At 44.0% G+C, this 23,010-nt stretch overlaps 1 protein-coding gene across 1 annotated transcript in view; it reads left to right on the top strand.

Annotated features, from left to right (window-relative positions):
• Positions 1-23,010, top strand: part of VWF (von Willebrand factor) — a 1,017,342-nt gene that overhangs the window by 33,978 nt on the left and 960,354 nt on the right. The window contains exons 3-4 of the mRNA XM_069228440.1: positions 3,748-3,921; positions 8,022-8,124. Coding sequence (XP_069084541.1) covers positions 3,748-3,921; positions 8,022-8,124 — 277 coding nt within the window. The remainder of the gene's footprint in view (positions 1-3,747; positions 3,922-8,021; positions 8,125-23,010) is intronic.

Here is a 23,010-nt window from a genome sequence, read left to right as displayed (position 1 = left end):
GGCTAAAAAAACAACTTTTCCTCACATTTTGGTGACAGAAAGTTCTGGAATCTGAGAAGAGCCACAAATTTTCCTCCACCCAGTGCTCCCCCAAGTCTCCCAATAAAAATGGTACCTCACTTGTGTGGGTAGGCCTGGTGCCCGGGACAGGAATAGATCACACAACGGTCAATGTTGGTCCTTACATGAGGCACCTGTTGACCCTGGGGTGATCCATTCCTGACGCAGGCACTAGGTATAGGCACGCAAGTGGGGTAGTGTTTTTATCAGGACAGGTGAGGAATCACTGGGTGGTAGGAATTTTGTGGATCCCAGCATATTCCTGTAGTTTGTGTGACAGAAATGCGAGAAAAATAGAGTTTTTATTCAACATTTCAGCTTTGCAGGGTATTCTGGGTAAGAAAACTTTGGAGAATCCACACAAGTCACACCTCTGTGGACTCCCCCGAATGTCTAGTTTCCAGAAATGTTTGGGTTTAGTATGTTCTCTATATGACCGCCGAACCCAGGACCAAAAACACAGGTGCCTGCCTTACAAAACCAGTTTGTTTTGTGATAGATAATTTTGATGTCTCCACAATACGATTTGGGTGGTGGAATTTGGGGCTGAACTAAATTGGGGAGCTCCCAAGAGAGCACTCTCTCTCTCTGCTTGCCGCCGCATTCACCTGCTCTCTGGATTGGGCTAACCCACTATTACCCAGTTGCACAGATTGTGCTTGCGAAGGGACAGCAGGACTGTCCTCATCACCTCCCTCATAATTTACTGGAAGAGGAGTTATCGAATGGGACTCCTCTGACTGAAAAATCACTCCCAGAGTCTGCGCCATTGTCCTATCCCTCAGATGCTGTCTCAGTATCTGATGTCTCAGTCTCTGATCCTATGTCAGAGCTGTCCTCTATAACCCGAGGGACGGCAGCAGTCATCCATCAAGATGCAATCTCTGCTATTGGCTAAACTGTTGCTCTAAAACACTAGCCTACGTAGACAGTCACAAAATCGATGGTGTGTGTGAGATACGTGCAACAGTAGAGGCCACCTTACCTGCGCTTCTTTCCTCAATCAGCACGTTCTTTCAAGACACTAAAAAAACACCTTGTCACATACCATTCGTCACAGTCTTTAGCACCTCCTGCGCCCAGTCCAACAATCATTATTGGTGCTCCTACTCCCTCCTCCTCGGATTCCCTCATTACCACCCAGCAAAGGTGCCCTTCATCTCTCCATAGCCGCCCCCCACCCCGCACATGCATTTCATTTCTATTATACCGCAGGTAATGGGTGACTTTACTAATGTACTCAGCTATTGACATAAAATACAGATTTGCTCTTTGCAGTAGGCATATAAACCTTCTGCGCTTCTTTATGGCACTAAAAGTGCCACTAGACAAAAGTCTGATCCTTTTGTAGCAGAAACATAATCACAATACTTACTTGACATTTTTATTGCTGCCTAAAAGTTAAAGGTGAAATGCGTCAGTTGAAGTATGTGCATTGCTTTGAAGACGCAAGCTGCAACTGCAAGATAACTGGTGGCAAATATATATATATATATATATATATATATATATATATATATATAGATCACTTTTATATGTGGGTCTGGTTTTCCTGGGGGCCGATCGCAGCCCCCAGGGAAACCACACATGTATTGACAAAAGTGATATATATATATATATATATATATATATATATATATATATATAGATCTATCTCTATATAGATATATCCATCTACATAGATATCTATAGATAGATCTATATATATATATATATGTAGATAGATATAGATCTATATATATATATATATATATATATAGATCTATATTTTTTTTAGTAGTTGTATGGTTTCCTTGGGGGCCAAAATGCCACTCCCTGCTCCGATGTGGAAATCAACATGGTGACGTCAGCGCACCTTGCGGCGCGCTGACGTCACAAAGGGTCGGGTGGGGGGCAGGAGGAGACACGGAAAAGCTTCTGTATCTCCCGGGGACAAAAAAAAATAAAAAATCCTCGGGTGTGATGCACCCAAGGATTTATTAATCCCCCTCCCTGGTGTCGGCCACTGGTCGTGACCCGCACCAGGGAGGTAGTGCGGCCGACGCCGGCACCCAAGGGGTTAAATACAGGCATATGTTAACATATATTTGTAGTATAGCTCTAATATGCACCTGTGGGTGTTGTGTTTTATTATAAGTGGTTGCTTAATATGCTAAAACGCGACAAGCATCCACATATGAGTGGACCTGTAAGACTTAAATAAATGTGGAAATATATAATTTTACAACTCAATTTATTCTCAAAATACAAAATAAATATGGATAAATACCAATAATATGGCCAAAAAATAAACATGGATAAATACAGATGGAAATGTTTAAAAATAAATACTATAAAACCAGGAGCCCTATTTATTTTCTTTGGGAGTGTGTCAGTACTAGTGCATGTCTTGATCTACTCCAAGGCTGGGATGGAGTACATTTACTACTGTTTTGTCACCCTTTGGGCCTTAGTTACTTTAAAAGTGTAGTTTTTTTAAAGCAATTTGCTTGCTATTATGATGATTGGTGTTTGCAGTAGGTGGTCTCTCACTAAACCCCTCCTTACCTTCCCCTAAACTACTCACATTTTATAGTAGATAGTTCACATTTTCCCACCACTCCCCTTGCCCCCCAACATTTACTACTAAATAGTAAATTTACATGTGTGGAGATATCCCCATAGAAAAGACTTGTAAGTTTGTGAAGTGCATCTTTTAGTAAGTAAGTAACATATTACAAAATGCAGTTTGTGAATTGGGCCCTTAATGAATGGCTTCAGATCCTTTGAAGCTTGGAGGATGCTCTTCAAGAATGGGGACAAGGGTAGAAGCGGAGTAAAGTGGAGAGTGCTGCTGTGGCACTGGCAGGGGAGATGGGAAACAACTGATCCTCAAATAAATGAAAGGTAACAACAAGGAGGTTCGTTTAAGGGCAAGGAGGTGTGAGATTTTTTTAAATTGTCTTTCTTGAGGAGAATGTAGGCCATTAGAGCCATTGGAGGGGACACTGGGAGTCAGTAGGATGCAAAGCATTTTCTTCCTCTTATGCGTCATGTCTCAGTCAGACGCCACCGTTCCACACTCTTCTGTTATCCATAGAGCTATACCTGAAGCCTTTGCATATCTCAATGTATAAACCAGAGCTGGGTGCCAATTTATGACAAATCCCATATGTTTATATGTACCATTTACATTGGACTACCCTCTGTCTAAAGTGCACTTACTTGCAGTGGGGGAGTTCTGATCTGTAAAAAAAGGCACGCGGGAATGGGAAAATCTGTTTTTTAAGTAGGCAGAATTGGTCAATTACCGAGGGGATTTTTTATGAACATGGCATGTTTATTGATAGGAATATGCCTATTATTTCTAATGGGTGCATAATTCTGTGCAGGTTAGATGGACAAGAACTTTGATTAATTACAGGATGGGTGCTTTTTTTAATCACTTCTTTGTTTCCCAAAGCACTGAATCCGGCTTAATTGAAATCATAAAACATACACTTCTTTTAATTGTTATTTAGTCAGGGAAAGTTGTTAAATTTTGTTGTTAATCTCTTAGTTCTATTTCTTGTTATGTGTGATTGACTGTATTACGGCAAAATGATACAAAAAAGGTGTACATGTATTTCTCTCAATGTTGACAGTAGCTGTCATGCTGCTGGATGAAATCTTGAAGGAGTATGCTAAAGTGTTTTTCTACATTTCTAGGATCATCAAAAAACAGGAATGTGGAAGGGAAAGCCGAGTCAACGATGACAGCTCGATGCAGTCTTTTTGGAGATGATCACATAAGAACATTTGACGGCACGTTTTATGACTTTCCAGGAGACTGCAGTTACATGCTTGCTGGGGATTGTCAGAAGCGGAGTTTCTCACTCTTGGGTAAGTTGTCAGTAGGTGTAGTATTAGTATGTACTCGGTGCTTAATTTGTAAAAGAATGAGTGCCCGAGCCCAAAGCCCTGCTCGGAAGCCCTTAGCTGGTGTGATTAAATGTTGGCATGCCCATTACCTGCCTCTTTAATTCACTACCAAACATTTCTCTTTCTCTTTCTGTTTCTGTTTCTCTCACGGTTGCAGGTCCCCACCTTCTCACTTTGCGTCAGTTTTTCCATCTTTCTTATTTGTGTGTTTTACCTCTCTGGCTCTTGTAAATGTCTGATTTAGAAAAACAAGTGCCAGTCCCCAATGGCCCACACCAGCAACCACTGGCTAAAATTAGGCACTTTTTTTTATATAAACAAATTTTATTGTTTTTAAAATGCAAATCACCAAACAATTGGCACGGACAGTACAGCAAGTTTCAACTTCAAGTATAGTTGACATTTGACAGTATAGCATTTCAAGAGGCATGCGTATTTCCATTGCCACACTCAGCGTTAAGGGACCTGGCTCCCACTCTGACCTACGACAACAACCCCAGCCATCTACCTCATATCTTCTCATGTTTCCGGAGACAACCCCTTGACTTAAACACCAGTCTCTCCTGGTTTTACGCACCAATCCTCTCCCCTTCTCCATTTTTGAAAGGATGGACCGGAGGGCAAACTCCAGGCGGTGGCAATATCTCTCTTGGCGATCAGCAGGGCCGAACCGACAAGGGAGCGGCTCGCTGGGACCTTACCACATCCTCCATCACCCCTAGAACTAGTTTAGTTGTGCACCCCAATGCTAGAAGTTTGAGGGGGTTTGAACATTTCTGGCAGATAGGTTTCCAACCTGGATACAAACAAATATACTAATTTAATTAGCTGAAAATTTCCAGGGTGGGAAATCTAAGGAATGCACCACTTCCTCTTTATTTATAAAATTAGTACCATTGAGTTGGGTAACAATAAACATTTTAACTCAGTACCAAGATGCCGTACTTGCACTTTACAAAAACACGTGTACTCGTCTGTTTATTTAAAGTGGACACGGGGAGAGATTGTTTAGAACACGAGTAAAACGTTTGGAAAAAATGCATTATTCTGAATGATAGAATTTCACATAGTGGAGAATTTACATGAGAACATTTTGCACATTGAAGTACCTCTGGAAATTTTAATCTCTCACACTTATTAAGAATAAATTGTAGGATTCTTTGTTTATTGCATAAAGGTTGGAAATTATCAGTTCGCTGACTGTTTTAAAGACCAGCGTGTGCCATGCTGATTTGTGTGGCACGACACTGGTGGGGTGCAATCTTTAGTAAATGATGACATTACTCATCTAACCTCCAGGAAGGGGATTACATCTTTAAACGAATGAGTCTTAAAGTACAAAAGGTGTATGATACCAAAAGATTAGCTGGCGTGTAGCTGCCAAGGAAGTGAAGGGGAATTTGCTCTGCGCTTTGCTAGGATTGACGTATATTTCAGGTGTTATCTAATGCAATTGCTATTCCAGCTCAGCTTTCTAACTAGGGAAGAGGAAAGAAGGAGAAAGGTAAGTTAAAACAGGAAGATGCAACTATGCGATAATAGAAAATTTGCAAAAAGGAACAAATACCCTAAAGTGGATTGTTCATATTTATAATCTGCTGGTAAATATACTATTAAACTTCTAGCCAAAATGAGCAAGGGAGTTCCAAAGAACTTTCAAACCGAGTGCTTGAGTGGGTGACTAAATATATAGACTATTAAATGACCAATATTACACAAGAGATTTGTGGCCACGTGTACAAAGGTAATCAAACAGCAAATATTAATGATTTGCTACTTGGTAATTCCAAACACCAATGTACAAATGTGTCTTTGACACATTTTGCGATTCTCAGTGAATCACAAATAGACCTATCTCATGAATATTAATGAGGTAAGTCTTGCTTTGCGACCCATTGGGAATCACTAAAATCACAGTGATGGTGGCCTGCTGGGGTCAGCAGACCACCATGTCGGTGACTCCTTTTCAATAAGCAATCTTTTTCTTTGAAATGCAACCCATTTTTCTTAAACAATTGCGTTAAAAAAATAAAGATTTTAATTTCATTTTTTAAGAGTAGGCAGTGTTACAATGGACCACTGCCTGCTCTTGAAAAATTGTATAAAAACATTCTCAAAGGGGAAGGGGTCCCTTGCATACCCCTTCCCATTTGCAAATAAGTTACAACCAAATTTGAGCTGGCGGTAAAGTGTGAATGTTTTGCAACCACATTTCGAACTGGTCGATTTGCAACATAAAAAATGCTTCGTACATTTTGTCCTTGCTACTCTATTGGGCCCATGTAAATACAGTCTGTGTCAGAAGAACTGCAAGGGACAAGTTTGGTTCAGAAGAGGCGTCCAGGGCAATCCCGAACCTTAAATCATACAGTTCAGCTTTAGAATAGTAAATGAAGCTTATGACAAAATAGTTTTCAGAAAATAACAGATAACAAGTGAGAACAGCGCAATTCTATTTGACTTGCTTGTCTTTTCCAAGGTATGTACATGGACAAATAAATGTTCTAACAAGTGAAAAATAGAATGGAATAATGTGTTTTGTGAATGACCTAATGACCATTTCAGAGAATGAAGATATCTACACGAAGCTAGCAATATGCATTTAGCAAACGTATTCGACCATAATTTCGAATTTTAAATATTATGCTGCCAAACTATCGAATCTTGAACATCGACTACCACATTATCATGAAGGTAACCATATGCAGGCATGGACTAATTTATATGTTTAGTTCTACATCTACAGATCTTGAATCTGTGTATATCTACAGGTACATAGATGTGGAGTTAGAAATTGTAAATTAGTACTTACCCATATTTACCTTCACAATATGACATTGAGCTGTTGAGATTCAGAGCTGCAAAGTCCCAGGGCTGAGTAGTGCGAGTGAATACCATATTTACAGTACTTAACTGTGAACATTTGATAGGGTCCTCATGTAGGTCTCTTTGAAAGAACACTGGCCTGCAGTATACATCCAGAATTACCTTATTTGATAGTCTAGTCGTAATAATCACAAACAAAGTGTTTCTTATAAACCCTACAGGTTTGGCAGGATGACTGTGTACTGGAAGGTTCCTATGCCTAGAGTGCAAGCCATGATTTTTCAGTGTTGTGAGTCTGGGCTTTGATTGCGGCCTGAGCCTCAAGTGATTTGCCTGGCTAGATTTTCCAGCCAGTAAACCTGGATTTGGATTTATTGCACTTAGGGAAACCTGGATGCAGGAACACCTGGCAAGTTATAATCAAGCAAAACGCCATCCCACCAGGGATACTGCTCCATCCAACTTGAAATTGTTGTAATTTGTGTTCTTTTAAAATATTGCTTTTATAACCTTAATAAACAAACTATTTGAAAGCCAAGCCAGTGGGCTAAGGCACACATTGTCCTTTCATTTTTGGGAGCAGAATCAGACCTTTCTGTGATCATGACACTTTCTCCCTCCGATCAGGGGATAATCTGTCAGTCCTCTTGAACTTGTCTGTACAATTAATTTTACTTTTAGTTCTCATGACCCACAAATACTTGTGGGCCCAGTGCACCTCAAAATACCATGGTACTTTAGATAGATTGCAGTTATTGCAATGAAAATGGTTTATGCTTGAAGACAGTATTTAGTGCTCGTTTACCCATCCATATTCTTCCAGTGGTAAGGGGATGCTCCCGCTGTCACTCAAACACTCTTCCCAGTTTTTTTCCTGGGATGCAGGATCCCTGATTAACTGTAGTTAAATCACTTATTTAACTTCCTGCTCTTCCATCTTTTGATATGAGCTATCTATGATACAGTAATATTTTAAAGGTACTTAAATATGCTACTATTTCCTAAACTGTAGAAATTACCCCTACTGACCGGGCACCATTAGCCTCTGCTTGAAATGAAGATGTGAATGTGTTTCACTGTTTTGTGTTCAATCAGTAGGATGTGTATTGTCCATTGTGAATGGTTTGGCACCAGGTATTATCTTCTTCACTTGAACAACTAACATACCATCTTTTTATATGTCATTTTAAAGCAATTGCTTTTAACATAGGTACCACTCCTGTTTGTATTTTTAGGTGATTACCAAAACGGCAGAAAGAAAAGCATCACAATGTATCTTTCAGAATACTTTGAACTTCGCTTGTTCTTAGATGGGACCGCTATGCAGGGAGAAAAAAGGTGAGACTTGTGGCAAACAAAATCACACCAGGGATATCAATGCAAATTGAACTGAAGGAGCAAACATTTAGAGTTATTTTTAAATTATGCATTGACTAATTACTACTGATTAGTAGGATACAGGCCATCAGGTTATTGTGAATCAGCTTCTCTTGACAAGCAACTATTTCCTGGTTTTCCATCACACTTTAACTACAGTCACCAACCTGGCTGTAAATTTGCTGGCTTCATAAGATCTTGGGATGGAAGGAATGCACACAGGTTTCCCAACAAGTTTGGAAAAAGGACACATCTTAGGATGGTTTGCAAGAAAGAGGGAGTTGTGACAAAACAAGTGTAGGAAGTTGGCTCTGTATGCACTATTTCAAAGTAAGGAATAGTATGCACAGAGTCCAAGGGTTCCCCTTAGAGGTAAGATAGTGGCAAAAAGAGATAATACTAATGCTCTATTTTGTGGTAGTGTGGTCGAGCAGTAGGCTTATCCAAGGAGTAGTGTTAAGCATTTGTTGTACATACACACAGGCAATAAATGAGGAACACACACTCAGAGACAAATCCAGCCAATAGGTTTTGTTATAGAAAAATATATTTTCTTAGTTTATTTTAAGAACCACAGGTTCAAATTTTACATGTAATATCTCATTTGAAAGGTATTGCAGGTAAGTACTCTAGGAACTTTGAATCATTTCATTAGCATGTATACTTTTTATATAAAACACAAATAGCTGTTTTAAAAGTGGACACAGTGCAATTTTCACAGTTCCTGGGGGAGGTAAGTTATTGTTAGTTTCAACAGGTAAGTAAGTCACTTACAGGTTTTAGTTTTTGGTCCAAGGTAGACCACCGTTGGGGGTTCAGAGCAACCCCAAAGTTATCACACCAGCAGCTCAGGGCCGGTCAGGTGCAAAAGGTCAAAGAGGTGCCCAAAACACATAGGCTTCAATGGAGAGAAGGGGGTGCCCCGGTTCCAGTCTGCCAGCAGGTAAGTACCCGCGTCTTCGGAGGGCAGACCAGGGGGGTTTTGTAGGGCACCGGGGGGGACACAAGTCCACACAGAAAGTACACCCTCAGCAGCGCGGGGGCGGCCGGGTGCAGTGTGCAAACAAGCGTCGGGTTTCCTTTAGTTTTCAATGGGAGACCAAGGGGTCTCTTCAGCGATGCAGGCAGGCAAGGGGGGGGCTCCTCGGGGTAGCCGCCACCTGGACAAGGGAGAGGGCCTCCTGGGGGTCACTCCTGCACAGAAGTTCCGTTTCTTTAGGGGCTGGGGGCTGCAGGTGCAGGGTTTTTCCCAGCCGTCGGGAAATGGAGTTCAGACAGTCGCGGTCAGGGGGAACCTGGGGATACCCTCTGCAGGCGTCGCTGTGGGGGCTCAGGGGGGACAACTTTGGTTACTCACAGTCGTAGAGTCGCCGGAGGGTCCTCCCTGAGTTGGTTGTTCTCCACCAGTCGAGTCGGGGTCGCCGGGTGCAGTGTTGCAAGTCTCACGCTTCTTGCGGGGAGTTGCAGGGGTCTTTAAATCTGCTCCTTGTAACAAAGTTGCAGTTCTTTTGGAGCAGTGCCGCTGTCCTCGGGAGTTTCTTGTCTTTTTCGAAGCAGGGCAGTCCTCAGAGGATTCAGAGGTCGCTGGTCCCTTGGAAAGCGTCGCTGGAGCAGGTTTCTTTGGAAGGCAGGAGACAGGCCGGTAAGTCTGGGGCCAAGGCAGTTGGTGTCTTCTGTTCTTCCTCTGCAGGGGTTTGTCAGCTCGGCAGTCCTTCTTCTTGTAGTTGCAGGAATCTAAATTCTTAGGTTCAGGGAAGCCCTTAAATACTAAATTTAAGGGCGTGTTTAGGTCTGGGGGGTTAGTAGCCAATGGCTACTAGCCCTGAGGGTGGGTACACCCTCTTTGTGCCTCCTCCCAAGGGGAGGGGGTCACATTCCTATCCCTATTGGGGGAATCCTCCTTCTACAAGATGGAGGATTTCTAAAAGTCAGAGTCACCTCAGCTCAGGACACCTTAGGGGCTGTCCTGACTGGCCACTGACTCCTCCTTGTTATTCTCATTATTTCTCCTGGACTTGCCGCCAAAAGTGGGGGCTGGGTCCAGGGGGCGGGCATCTCCACTAGCTGGAGTGCCCTGGGGCATTGTAACACGAAGCTTGAGCCTTTGAAGCTCACTGCTAGGTGTTACAGTTCCTGCAGGGGGGAGGTGTGAAGCACCTCCACCCAGAGCAGGCTTTGTTTCTGTCCTCAGAGAGCACAAAGGCTCTCACTGCATGAGGTCAGACACTCGTCTCTCAGCAGCAGGCTGGCACAGACCAGTCAGTCCTGCACTGAACAATTGGGTAAAATACAGGGGGTATCCCTAAGGTGCCCTCTGTGTGCATTTTTTAATAAATCCAACACTGGCATCAGTGTGGGTTTATTATTCTGAGAAGTTTGATACTAAACTTCCCAGTATTCAGTGTAGCCATTATGGAGCTGTGGAGTTAGTTTTTGACAGACTCCCAGACCATATACTCTTATGGCTACCCTGCACTTACAATGTCCAAGGTTTTGCTTAGACACTGTAGGGGCATAGTGCTCATGTACATATGCCCTCACCTGTGGTATAGTGCACCCTGCCTTAGGGCTGTAAGGCCTACTAGAGGGGTGACTTACCTATGCCACAGGCAGTGGGAGGTTGGCATGGCACCCTGAGGGGAGTGCCATGTCGACTTAGTCATTTTCTCCCCATCAGCACACACAAGCTGGCAAGCAGTGTGTCTGTGCTGAGTGAGGGGTCCCTAGGGTGGCATAAGACATGCTGCAGCCCTTAGAGACCTTCCCTGGCATCAGGGCCCTTGGTACCAGGGGTACCAGTTACAAGGGACTTACCTAGGTGTCAGGGTTGTGCCAATTGTGGAAACAATGGTACATTTTTAGGTGAAAGAACACTGGTGCTGGGGCCTGGTTAGCAGGGTCCCAGCACACTTCTCAGTCAAGTCAGCATCAGTATCAGGCAAAAAGTGGGGGGTAACTGCAACAGGGAGCCATTTCTTTACAACAAGCAATAGTTAAGACAGTTGAGCACTGGCCACCGGCAAGGAGACAATGCACCATCAAAAGTCCTTCCAAATTCAGCAAGGTCACACACATTCTGCAGCAGCATCCCATTACTAAAAAGGGATCGCCCATTTTCTACCTAAAGAGAGGGGTCATGTACTGAATGAGGTAGGTCTGTCTCTATCTCATGCTGGGTTGTGAGTCAGGACTAGATTAAAGGAAAAATTATCTTAAGGGCAAGTATTCTTCTGAAGGTTAACGCATTTTCCATACCTTATCATTAGAATAGGAATTTGGTGATTAGAAGCAAGATAACGGGATCCAGAGTTTGTATCTGCATTTCGAACAGGTTGCCATTGTTGGAGAATTAAGACTCCAAATCTATTTCACTCATAGTTATTTTTACCACACCAAGAAGGGGATTTAAAACATGATTTAATCTATATTAAAACATTCCAGCTCTCAGCAACACAAGATTGCATAGGTAAAACTAAGAGGAATCAAAACAGTGACAGATATATCACACAGACGGTGGAGCGTTGAGATGAATGTTTCTTTAACTTCCAGTAACTGCACAAATGTATTTTTAGTTTTTGTGACTTTTCCAGAAATCTGCATTGCCCATTAAGTTGTTGTTGATCGACTGTTAGTAGTGCTGCATGGGTCATTGGAATTGACGCACGGGGAGAGGGTAGAGTGGGAGTTAGGATGTTTCATTATAACATCAACATCAGAGAAGTTACGTTGGGTGTATTGAACATACTGGAGAGGCTGGAAATCCATATATTCCAGTGGCTTAAAATTGGTTAATGGTGGTAAGACTAGGGTGACCAATGTGATTAATGCGCTCAGGCCTGAGAGTCTCAATAGTGATTAATGTCTTTTAATGAGAAAAAAGGAAAACAGGGCTCTCATATCACTGGAGAAGTACATGATAAACTATTATTGACCCATATTGTTTAGGAAGCTTAACACTTTGTGTAGAACTCATAATTCTGTTCATATGAGGAGTACCGTAGTGATTCTCAGTTGGTGCTCCAAGCCTTTTTGAGTTGGATCATTATCTGGACACTTTCACTCCCTGGAACATGGCAGTAGCTGACAGCAGATCAGTACTGAGGGACCACCTGTCCTTCAGAGCATTTTCCAGTGACTTGTGTAAGGTGAAGTCAAGAACTGGTAGAATGGTACCCTGGTCAAAGTAATGCTTTATAGGTCACCTACAGTGCCATACTACTGTGCTATAATTATCATTTCACAGCCCAGCACAGTGCCCTGGATGAATGACTTTCTCCTTAACCCTTAAAGGTGCTACCACCAGAGAAGGGATGAGACTGTGCATGCAGGGTGGCTAAAGATGTCTCATTGTCCTAGGTTACCATGGCCATTGGCTGATAAAACTGGAAAAAGTATCAGCATTTTAGGCACTCTGAAAGTAGTATGATTGGTTTTGGATTACTACAGTAGCCTTCATGTTTCTCCACGGTCAAAGGAATGTCAAAGAGCATAGGATAGGTGTATTGAAGGGCATTACGGTGATAATGAGGAATGCTCCAGATCAGTGCATTGGATGTCTTTCACCCCCTATCTGACTATGCCAGCTTCCAGAGATTTCTCTACTACAGCACTATCTTACCCACTGTCCGAAAAGAAAGAAGACCATGTAAAGCCCACAACTAAATGTAGCCTACATGGATCTTCTCACTAGACCCTCTCATCTCTGATGGCTCAGTTCTATGAATATCCCTGTCAAGCATCCTACAGATTCCATGTAGTGCGTGACATGGGAAACCTGGTAAATGAGCCTCCTATGCATTTTTGTCTGCATTGTCTTGCAGGTGCCCTATCACCATGACCTACTCAGCAGAGGTTTTCTGTAGAGGGCCACTCAGACTTACGGTCTCCAGGATGTCATGGCCAGACAGCCTCATGGATCACTCAGCTTCTCTCCCACAGAATAGGTCCCCATTTTACATAATGTTTGTTGCAGTCTGTGTCTGAGGTGAAAGTGATGGGGAGGAGTACCACCTGAACTTCGCTAAGAGCCTGTGGAGCAGGCATTTGCATCCCTCAATCCTGATATAGTCTCATGGAAAGGAAACTAACTATCTCAAATGCCCCAGTTTTATCATCTGGTTGTGCTATGGAGCTTTGTATGTCCTGGATCTTGGTAACTTACAAGTGACTGTGAGAAAGTAGCCTCTTTCTAGCATGATTACCCCCATTTTTGGCCTGTTTGTCAGTGTTTGTCAGTGTGTTTTGACTGTCTCACTGGGATCCTGCTAGCCAGGACCCCAGTGCTCATAGTTTGTGGCCTATGTGTGTTGTCAGTATGCTTGACTGACCAGAACTCCAGTGCTTATGCTCTCTCTGTGTACCAAATTTGTCACTATAGTTTAGTGACTCCATATTCCATTTCTGATTGGCACACTGGACCCCCCTTATAAGTCCCTATTATATGGTACCTAGGTACCAAGGGCTTTGGGGCTCCAGGAGATCCTTATGGGCTGCAGCATTTCTTTTGCCACCCATAAGGAGCTCATACAAACACTCCTTTAGGACTGCCATTGCATCCTGAGTGAAATAGTGCACACACTATTGCACACCCATTTTCCACTGCACCAGGTACCTTATCAGTCACCTATATGTCTAACCTTCAGTTACTGGAGGCTAGGTGCAAAGGTACTGTGTGTGAGGGCACCTTTGCACTAGAAAAGGGGCCCCCCATGTTGTCCAGGGCCAATTCCCCAGACTTCGTGACTGCGGGGACACCATTATAAGTGTGCACTACATACATGTCAATACATATATGTAGCTTCACAATGGTAACTCAGAATATGGTCTTGTGAGGTGTCTGAGATTGTGACATTGAACGCCCAATCCAAATCTGGTATTGGGGGCCAATTCCATGCACCCTGGGGGTACTGCCAAACCAGCTCTCTGAGGTTTCCACTGCAGCCCCAGCTGCTGCCACCTCACAGACAGGTTTCTACCCTCCTGGGGATTGAGCAGCTCAATCCCAGGAAGGCAGAACAATACATTTCCTTTAGGAGAGGGGTGTTGCACCCTCTCCTATTGGAAATAGGTGTTACAGGCATGGGAGGGGTATCCTCCCAGAGCCTCTGGAAATGCTTTGAAGGGTGCAAACGGTGCACTTCTTGCATAATCCAGTCTACACCGGGTCAGGGACCCCCAGTCCATGCTCTGGCACGAAACTGGACAAACGAAAGAGGAGTGACCACTCCCCTGTCCATCACCACCCCAGGGGTGGTGCCCAGAGCTCCTCCAGAGTGTCCCTGGTGTAAGCCATCTTGGATTCCAAGGTGTGGAGACCCTCTGGGAGCATCTGAGTGGCCAGTGCCAGCAGGTGACGTCAGAGACCCCTCCTGATAGGTGCGTACCTGGGTAGGTAGCCAATCCCCCTCTCAGAGCTATTTAGGGTCTCTCCTCTGGGTGTTTCCTCAGATTTGGTTTGCAAGACTCCACCAGGATTCCTCTGCATCCTCTGCTTCAGCTTCTGACCGTCAGATCAACCGCAGACTGCTCCAGGAACCACTGTAACTGCAACAAAGTATCCAGGAAGGCTACTGCGACCTGCAACTTCAGTTCCAGCCAGCAACTGCAACTGTTTCCAAGGTGTGCACGCTCTGAGGACTGCCTGTCTTCACCCTGCACCAGAAGAACTAAAGGAATCTCCCGTGGAGTGACGGAGTCACTTCCCTGCTTCAGTAGGCACCTCTCTGCGACGACGACCGGTACTCCTCTCGTCGACGAGCATCATCCTTGGAACACAGGTGGTGGATCGAAGTGACCCTGACTGTCCAAAGGTCCAGCTGTCCGAATTTGGTGGAGGTAAGAGCTTGCCTTCCCATGCCAGTACCCCTGTGCATCGGGTCCTCTGCAGCTCCTTAGGCTTCTTAGCACTTCTTCCAAAAATTCTTCTTGCACAGTGTAGCCCAGGTCCCCAGCACTTCATCGTGTGATGCACAGCTCTCTGAGTTGTTCTCCGATGGCGTGGGATCCTTCTGTGTAGTGCTGTGACGACCCCACTTTGCAACTCCTTTGTCCCCGTGTCCTGGGACTCCCGTGGGTTCTGCCTGGTCTTCTGAAAACTCTCTGAAGTGCTGAGAGCCCCCTCTGTCTCCTCAGTCCAAGTTGAGATCCCCAGATCCCTCCTGGGTCCGGGCAGCTCCTCTTTGATGCACAACACATACTTGCGTGAACCAAGGGTTGTTGGCGGAATCCAGTGACGTAAACAGCCTACATCCAACAACACGACATTGGACATCTCTTGCACCAAGGAGGAACTTGCAGCTATCTTCTTTGGTGCATTTCTGTACTTTTCTTCCAACTGGAGAATCCACTTTTGCACCTTCTTCCAGGTGGGAAGGGGCCCCTGTTCTTCTTGGACTCTTCATCGAGTTCTGGACTTGATCTCCTCTCTCCTTAGATCTTCAGGTCCAGGAATCCATCATTGGTTGCTTGCAGTCTTGCTTGGTTCTTGCATAATTCTTCATCACGACTTGTAGTGTGTTCTCAGGAAATTTGCTGTACTTGACTCCTGCTTTTCTGGGCTCTGGGACTTTACTTACCTTTGGTGCATTCCTTCACTCCCAGCGCCCTTTTACACACTACACTTGCCTAAGTGGGAATCAGACCTTCGCATTCCACTATTTTAGTATATGGTTTGTGTTGCCCCTAGGCCCATTGCAATCAATTGTGTTTGTCACTGTTTGCACTATTCTATGACTGTTTACTTATCTGATTTTGGATACTAGTGTATATATTGTGTATAATACTTACCTCCAGAAGGCGTATTGCCTCTAAGATATTTTTGGCCTTGTGTCACTAAAATAAAGTACCTTTATTTTTGGTAACACTGAGTATTGTCTTTTATTGTCTATACGTACTGTGTGACTATAGTGGTATTGCAGGAGCTTTGCATGTCTCCTAGTTCAGCTTTGACTGCTCTGCTAAGCTGCTAGACACTGCCTACATTTCACTAATAAGGGATAACTGGACCTAGTATAAGGTGTAAGTACCTTAGGTACCCACTACAAACCAGGCCAGCCTCCTACATTGACATTTAAAAATCTTATATTGGATGAAGGTGGTTTCAGGAGATGAAGCATAAAGAGGGAACTCTTAGTTCAAGAAATAAAGTATTGTCTAGAAATGTATTGATGATCTTGTTGAAGCTTCAGTAGAAAATTGAGTTGTTAGCTGTTTTGAGATAGTTTTCTACAAGATGAATTTATTCTGTTAGGAGATCCCACAACAGAGGTACCTGGATTGATATGCTATGGCTACCATATATAAGCAGATTGAATATGAATGAAACCAACTAGTTGGGCTCTAAATGTCAGAGTGGCACTGATAGTGAATGACTACAATGTGGAAAAGACATAATGATATAAACTAAGGGCTAGTCTGTTATTCAAGAGCACTCAAAGCTTTGTGACAACCCTAGTTTTTTATGATCAATACAACAAAGTTTTCTGACCAAGTGAAAAAGTAAGAGGGTATCACAACTTGGAATTTCCAGATGTTTTTGCTATAGCTTTTATTTTCAGAGGTATGTAAAGATAGTATCCAGTCTGAATAGGCATCACAGACGGACTAGGACAGAAACAAGGAATGGGTAAAAAAATAAAAGTGTCCCCATTAGGGGATCAGCAAGCAAAGAAAGTGGCCCACATATGCAAATCGGGCAGTTTTGAACTTGTAAAGACACATTGTATAGGTGTTTTGCAAAGTATGGGTGACTGCAAGTATTTGTGTGGGAAATCAATAGTAGATAGCTGTCTACCAGGCCATACAACAGGCCCTCAAAATGCCAAAACCAGCCTCCACAATCACTTATCAAGCAAGCCCATCTGGCACTTCCAGATTGCACAATAGGCCAGTCCGACCCAGGTATTCTTGTGATCTCTCGGGATCAAAGAGGTTCACTAGATGTTTGTTGCCAGCAAATATGCAGAGTTCTGGATTGAAAAGCTAAATGTCCTTGACCAATAATCTCTCTGATCAGCTCACAAATATTGGTGGCTTGTTACACACCTGCAGTCGGGATGCTATGTGACACCATCACACTAGAGATCATGAAAGCAAAGAAGAAAAAACAAGGCAATAATCCATTTCGATTTATGCCAAAGGATCTGGAATGACAACCCTGCATCAACCCGGCCTCAGTTTCAGATGGAGCTGAAGTCACACCTCTTTAAAGAACACTACATCATAATGAAGTAACAGTCCTTTTCATGGTTTTAGAACCCAGCTTCCCTTCCAACCATTCTTTGATTGTATCTTTGCCTTTCACCCTGTACAACACTCCTCTTCCTTTTGGCTAGATTTGCTCCATATGTCAGCAATGAGTCCCAGGTGATTAATGTCATCAAAAGTGGTGATATTGCTAAAAGAAGTAGGAGTTCCAAGAAGCATCTGTCTATTGCTTCCAGGTGTTCTCTGTGATATTACTCATAAGTAGGTTCAGTGGCTGTTTTCAATCAGGCCACTTTGATTTGTAGAGCACAGCTACCCACCCAGAGGGTATCCAGGTGCTGGGTTCCCACTGGACTATGTCAAAAAGCCATATCTTTCTTAATTCTTGCAGGGAGAATGTTGTTCATAGGTGGAAGGGGAGGTCAGTCCAGGACTTGGCGGTGAGGTATGAGAAGGATCTTTCTCCACTATAGCTTCAGCGGATGTGGGCAGTGTATGCAAGGGTGAGGGAGGAGGAGAGCATGGGTCTGGAGGGTTGGTGGAAGTTCAGGCAGTGGTTGATGTATTCTGGTCCTATGTCATGGAGGGCCTCCTTGTAGGAGTGGGTCAGCATCTTGAAGTGGCATATTTTCTGGATGGGGAGCCAGTAAAAGTTACTGAGGTGGAGGGTGATGTGGATCCCTTTGGGAGGTGAAGGATGAGTCCAGAGGCTGCATTCTGGATTGACTAGAGTCTCTTCTGGAGTTGGGTAGAGCATGATGCCGTAGTCCAGACGGCTGGCAGCTTGGACTTAAGTGACAGTTTTCCTGATGTTGAAGGGGAGCCATCTGAGGATGTCATGGAGCATGCAGAGAATGTGGAAGCAGACAGAGGAGACTGTGTTGATTTGGCATTTCATGGTGAGTTTGCTGTCCAGGATAATGCTGAGGTTGCGACACAGTCTGTCGGTGTGGATGTGGGTCCGGTTTCAGAGGGCCACCAGGTGTCATTCTACAGAGAGGTGTTGTTCCCAAAAATCAGCACTTCAGTCTTGTCTGGGTTGAGTTTCAGGCAGTTGGTCTTCATCCAGTCAGCGATACTCAGCATACATTTGTGGAAGTTGGTCCTAGTGTTGTGGGGTCTTCTGAGAGCAAGATGATGAGCTGAGCGTTGTCTGCTTAGGATGTGATGTTGAGGTCATAGATGTTGGATAGGGGTGTCATGTAAGTGTTGACCAGGCTGGGGGCTGAGTGATGACCCTTGAGGGATGCTGCAGATAGTGCTCTTGGGTTCCGAGGTGAAGGGTGGTGGGTGGATTCTCTGGGTTCGTCCTGTGAGGAATGATGCGATCCATTTGAGGGTGTCTCTTGAGTGGTAGTGTCTCTTAAGGAGTGTATGGTGGTATACAGTGTCAAACAATGCTGAGAGGCCAATGAGGATCAGGGCCTCTGTTTTTCCCAGGTCAAGGAGGATTCTGATGTCGTCGGTGGCAGCAATCAGGGCGGTGTCAGCACTGTGGTTGGCACGGAAACCAGATTGGGAGGTGTCCAGCAGGTTGTTTCTTTCCATGTGTTCTGTGAGTTGGTACTTAAAGGCCTTCTCAAAGACTTTGGGGAAGCAGAGAGTTGGGGTGGTAGTTTTTGAGTTCATTGGGGTTGGCAGAGGGTTTCTTGAGGAGGGGTTTGACCTGTGTGTGCCTTCATACACTGGGAAAGATGACAGTGGGGATGGATTCAATGAGAATGGTGGTGAGTTCACCGCTGATTTCCAGGCTCCAGAGGTTGAAGAAGTTGTGTAGGCAGGGTCCGTGAGAGCTCCCGAGTGGGTGGAATTTATGGTGGCTGTGGTATTGTGGGTGGTGAGCTGCTTCCATGTGGTGAGCGGGTGGTTGTGGGTGCTATCTGTCAGTGTGAGGAGGTTGTGGAGGTTGGTGGGTTAGGGTTTAAAGTTTCTATAGATGGTGCATATTTTGTTGTGGAAGTGATCCGCTAGGGAGTTGCAGAGTTCCTGGGAAAGGGGGATTATGTTCTTGGTGGCTGCAAACTTTCTGGCGATGCTGAAGAGTTCCTTGCTGTGGATGGAGCAGCTTGATTCGATGCGGTCTGCCAGGGCACTTCTTTCTGTATCTTTTTGGCATTGGTGGTACACTTTGAAGGCTGATTTGAAGGTGGCTCTATCTGTGGGATCTCTGCTGGTGCGCCATCTTCCTTCCAGCCTTTTGTAGTTGTGCTTCATTGTCCTGAGTTCTGGTGTATATCTTAAGTGGCTCATTTGGTGGATCTGCTGGTCCTGGCTGGCTTGATGGTGGTGACTCTGTCAACGCAGTTGATGATCCAGGCAGAGAAGTTCTGGACTGCCTGTTCGAGGTTTGATGCAGGGTTGGGTTGGGTGGTGTTGAGGGCATCTGACCTTTGGGTCTTGGTTACTTTGTTCCAGTTGTGGTGGGAGGAGCTGGGGGGTCTCGGGGTGGTGGATGGAGGTCCTGTGATGGTGAAGTGAATGAGGGGTGTTCGGTCCAGGTGGGTTTGGTGACATACTTGTTCTTGACTGTGTTGCCTGCTGTGATGATCAGGTTCAGCATGTGTCCTGCGCTGTGTGTGGTTTCAGTGACTAGGTGGGTGAGGGTCATGTTGCTCATGCTTTTCAGGAGGTTGATGGAGTTTCTGTCTTTGGGGTTGTCGAGGTGGAAGTTGAGGTCACAGAGGAAGATGTAGTGCTTGGAGTCAATGGCGAGTGGGGTGACAAATTTGTGGATGGTGTTGCAGAAGCCAGGGTATGGTCCTGGGCTTTGTAGGCGAGGGAGCCTCTGATGGTAGTTTTGCCATCGGTTTGGAGTTGGAAGTTGAGGTGCTCCTTGATCGGTATGATATCGTCTTCGGTGATGGTGAAGCAGATGGTTTCTTTGTGTGTAATGGCGATGCCTCCTCCGTGTTTGTTGGGGTGGTCCCATTGTATCATTGTGTAGCCATTAAGCATTGTGGTGGTGATGTTGGGAGTGGAGGAGGGATTGAGCCAGGTTTCTCTGATGAAGATGACGTCAGGGGTGAGGGTAATGAGAGGATCCCAGATTTTGGTGGCGTGTTTGCAAAGCGATGAGACATTGAGCAGGAGGCACTGGAGTGGTTCAGGGCTGGTCGGTGTGGTCAGTTATATGAGGCTGGGAAGAATTCAGGGTGCAAGCTAGACTAAGGTCCCTTTAATACAAGGGCGACTATTATGTGTCCCAAGACATCTGCAACAAACCTTTCTGGAAAGAAAATAAAAGCAGCAAAAATGATTATGAAACCTCCAGCAAGAACCTCAACAAGACCTTTAACTATCCACTTACATGGGTCTAACTTGAAAGAGCAGCAAGAAGGACTTGCGTATATTGCTGACTGTAAACTCTGCTTACATTTATTTGCTTCTATAAAACAATACATGATAAACTAATGGTGTCTTTGTGCTGTACATCATGAATAATAACAGCTTTCAAACTAAAATAATAGTAGAAAAAAGCCATGGAATGGATACATGTAACAGTTAGAGTAAAATTACTTTCATGATTTTGAAAGTATCAGAGGAAATTCTCAGGGTTTCCCAAATATCAGATTTTGGAAAGGAGATACTGATGAAAGAATTTCAAAAAAACTAACTAGGCCAAAATCATGATAGCTGCAATGTGGCACAAAGGTGACTTGTTACCCAATTTAGGGCCTGATTTAGAATTTTGCGGATGGCTTACTCAGTCACAGATGTGGCGGATATCCCTTCTGCCGTATTATGATTCCCATAGGATATAATGGGATCGAAAACAGGTGACAGGATATCCGTCACGTTTGTGACAGAGTAACCCCATCCACCAAACTCTAAATCAGGCCCTTAGTTGGCAATATTTAGGATACTGCTGGTGACAAATGGAATGAGCTGTGCATTAATATCTATGAAGCATTGAGGAGATTTATATATCACAGAACAGAGACCCTTCAATAAAGCAAGATATAAGGTGACAGCTGTTAGAGACCTTATTTACAGAGCAGGACGCTACAAAGTGATCTGAAAAAGTGCCTCCTGAAATGCCCAGCATCATCAAACATATAAAAGATTTAAGAGGTTTAATTGGCAGAGTATTTGCTTGTCACCAATCCATTCTAAAACACTTATATAGCCTTGAAAGGATTTTTAGAAAGAAAATGGTTAAAAAACCCACATGAAGTAAAGCCTAAAAGGATCACATTTAAAGGGGAAACAGAGCAGTGAACGTGAAAAAGAGTGCACTGTTTTGCTTTACCATCATGGTCATTGAAATCGAAGGTAACACAGGGAAAACATCTAATGGACAGAGACGACTATAGCAGAAAGACTGTTAGATGTGACACGTGTTTTTTGCAAAATAGGAATGTCGTAAAGTTTAACTCAGACATCACCAACATGTAAACATTAGCAGCTCTAAAATTCAAAGGAGCAGGGGAATTGCAATACTACTTTAAAGTTCTGTTGTATTTGGGACGTATGCACAATAATACACTTTAGGGAAGAAGCTCCACATGTAACTGTAAGAGAGTACCAAATGTAACTGAGGAAGAGGGAAACATCTTGGGAGTTTGGATCTAAAACGTGTCTTGGAAATCTGCAATGTTCATGAATGACATACAGCCAATAGGACCGTTCTCAGGCATGCTTCAGAGTTTCTTGGTTGGGGGACCTGCGCTTCCATGGAGGCACATGAAAGCACTAGAATAGCTTGCGGAAGGAAGAGCTGGTAGATTATGAAGACACACATGAGTTCTAAATCAATCTGAATGGGATCTGGCAAATGCTCAACCAACTAAAAGTATATTTAGCATAATAGGTTTTCGAAGAATTTGACATGAGAGGTGAAGGAATATAGACAACAGCAGTGGGAAAATTAACACGTAGTAGAAAGAGTTACTGACAACAATACCTTTCAATTGACATGTGTTAGACCTGACAGCCTTAGGGTGGGCCCTCCTAACTTTTTGCCTGCCTCCCTCCACTTTATAGATACTGTTTTTGCTGATTTTAGGATTCTGCACACTTTACCACTGCTATCCAGTACTAAAGTGCCTATGCTCTCTCCCTTTAAACATGGTAACATTGGATCATACCCAATTGGACTATTTAATTTACTTATAAGTCCCTAGTAGAGTGCACTATATGTGCCCACGGCCTGTAGATTAAATGCTACTAGTGGGCCTGCAGCACTGATTGTGCCACCCACCTAAGTAACCCCTTAACCTTGTCTCGGGCCTGCCATTGCGAGGCCTGTGTGTGCAGTTTCACTGCCAATTTGACTTGGCATGTAAAAGTACTTGCCAAGCCTAAAACTCCCCATTTTCTACATATAAGACACCCCTAAGGTATGCCCTAGGTAACCCATAGGGCAGGGTGCTGTGTAGGCAAAAGTAGTTTACATGTCCTGGTAGTGTGAAACTCCTAAAGTAGTAGGAAGGTCATATTTAGTATGGCCAGAATGGTGATACAAAATCCTGCTGTCTGGTGAAGTTGGATTTAATATTGCTATTTTAGAAATGTCACTTTTAGAAAGCAAGCATTCTCTGCACTTAAATCTTTCTGTGCCTTACAATCCACGTCTGGCTGGGTTTAGTTGACAGCTCCTTGTGCATTCACTCAGACACACCCCAAACACAGGATACTCAACCT

This window comes from Pleurodeles waltl, chromosome 4_1 (genome assembly GCF_031143425.1).
Source record: "Pleurodeles waltl isolate 20211129_DDA chromosome 4_1, aPleWal1.hap1.20221129, whole genome shotgun sequence".
In the NCBI taxonomy this organism is placed as follows: domain Eukaryota; kingdom Metazoa; phylum Chordata; class Amphibia; order Caudata; family Salamandridae; genus Pleurodeles; species Pleurodeles waltl.
Note: the sequence above shows the minus strand (reverse complement) of the source record. Positions and strands in the feature narration are given on the sequence as shown.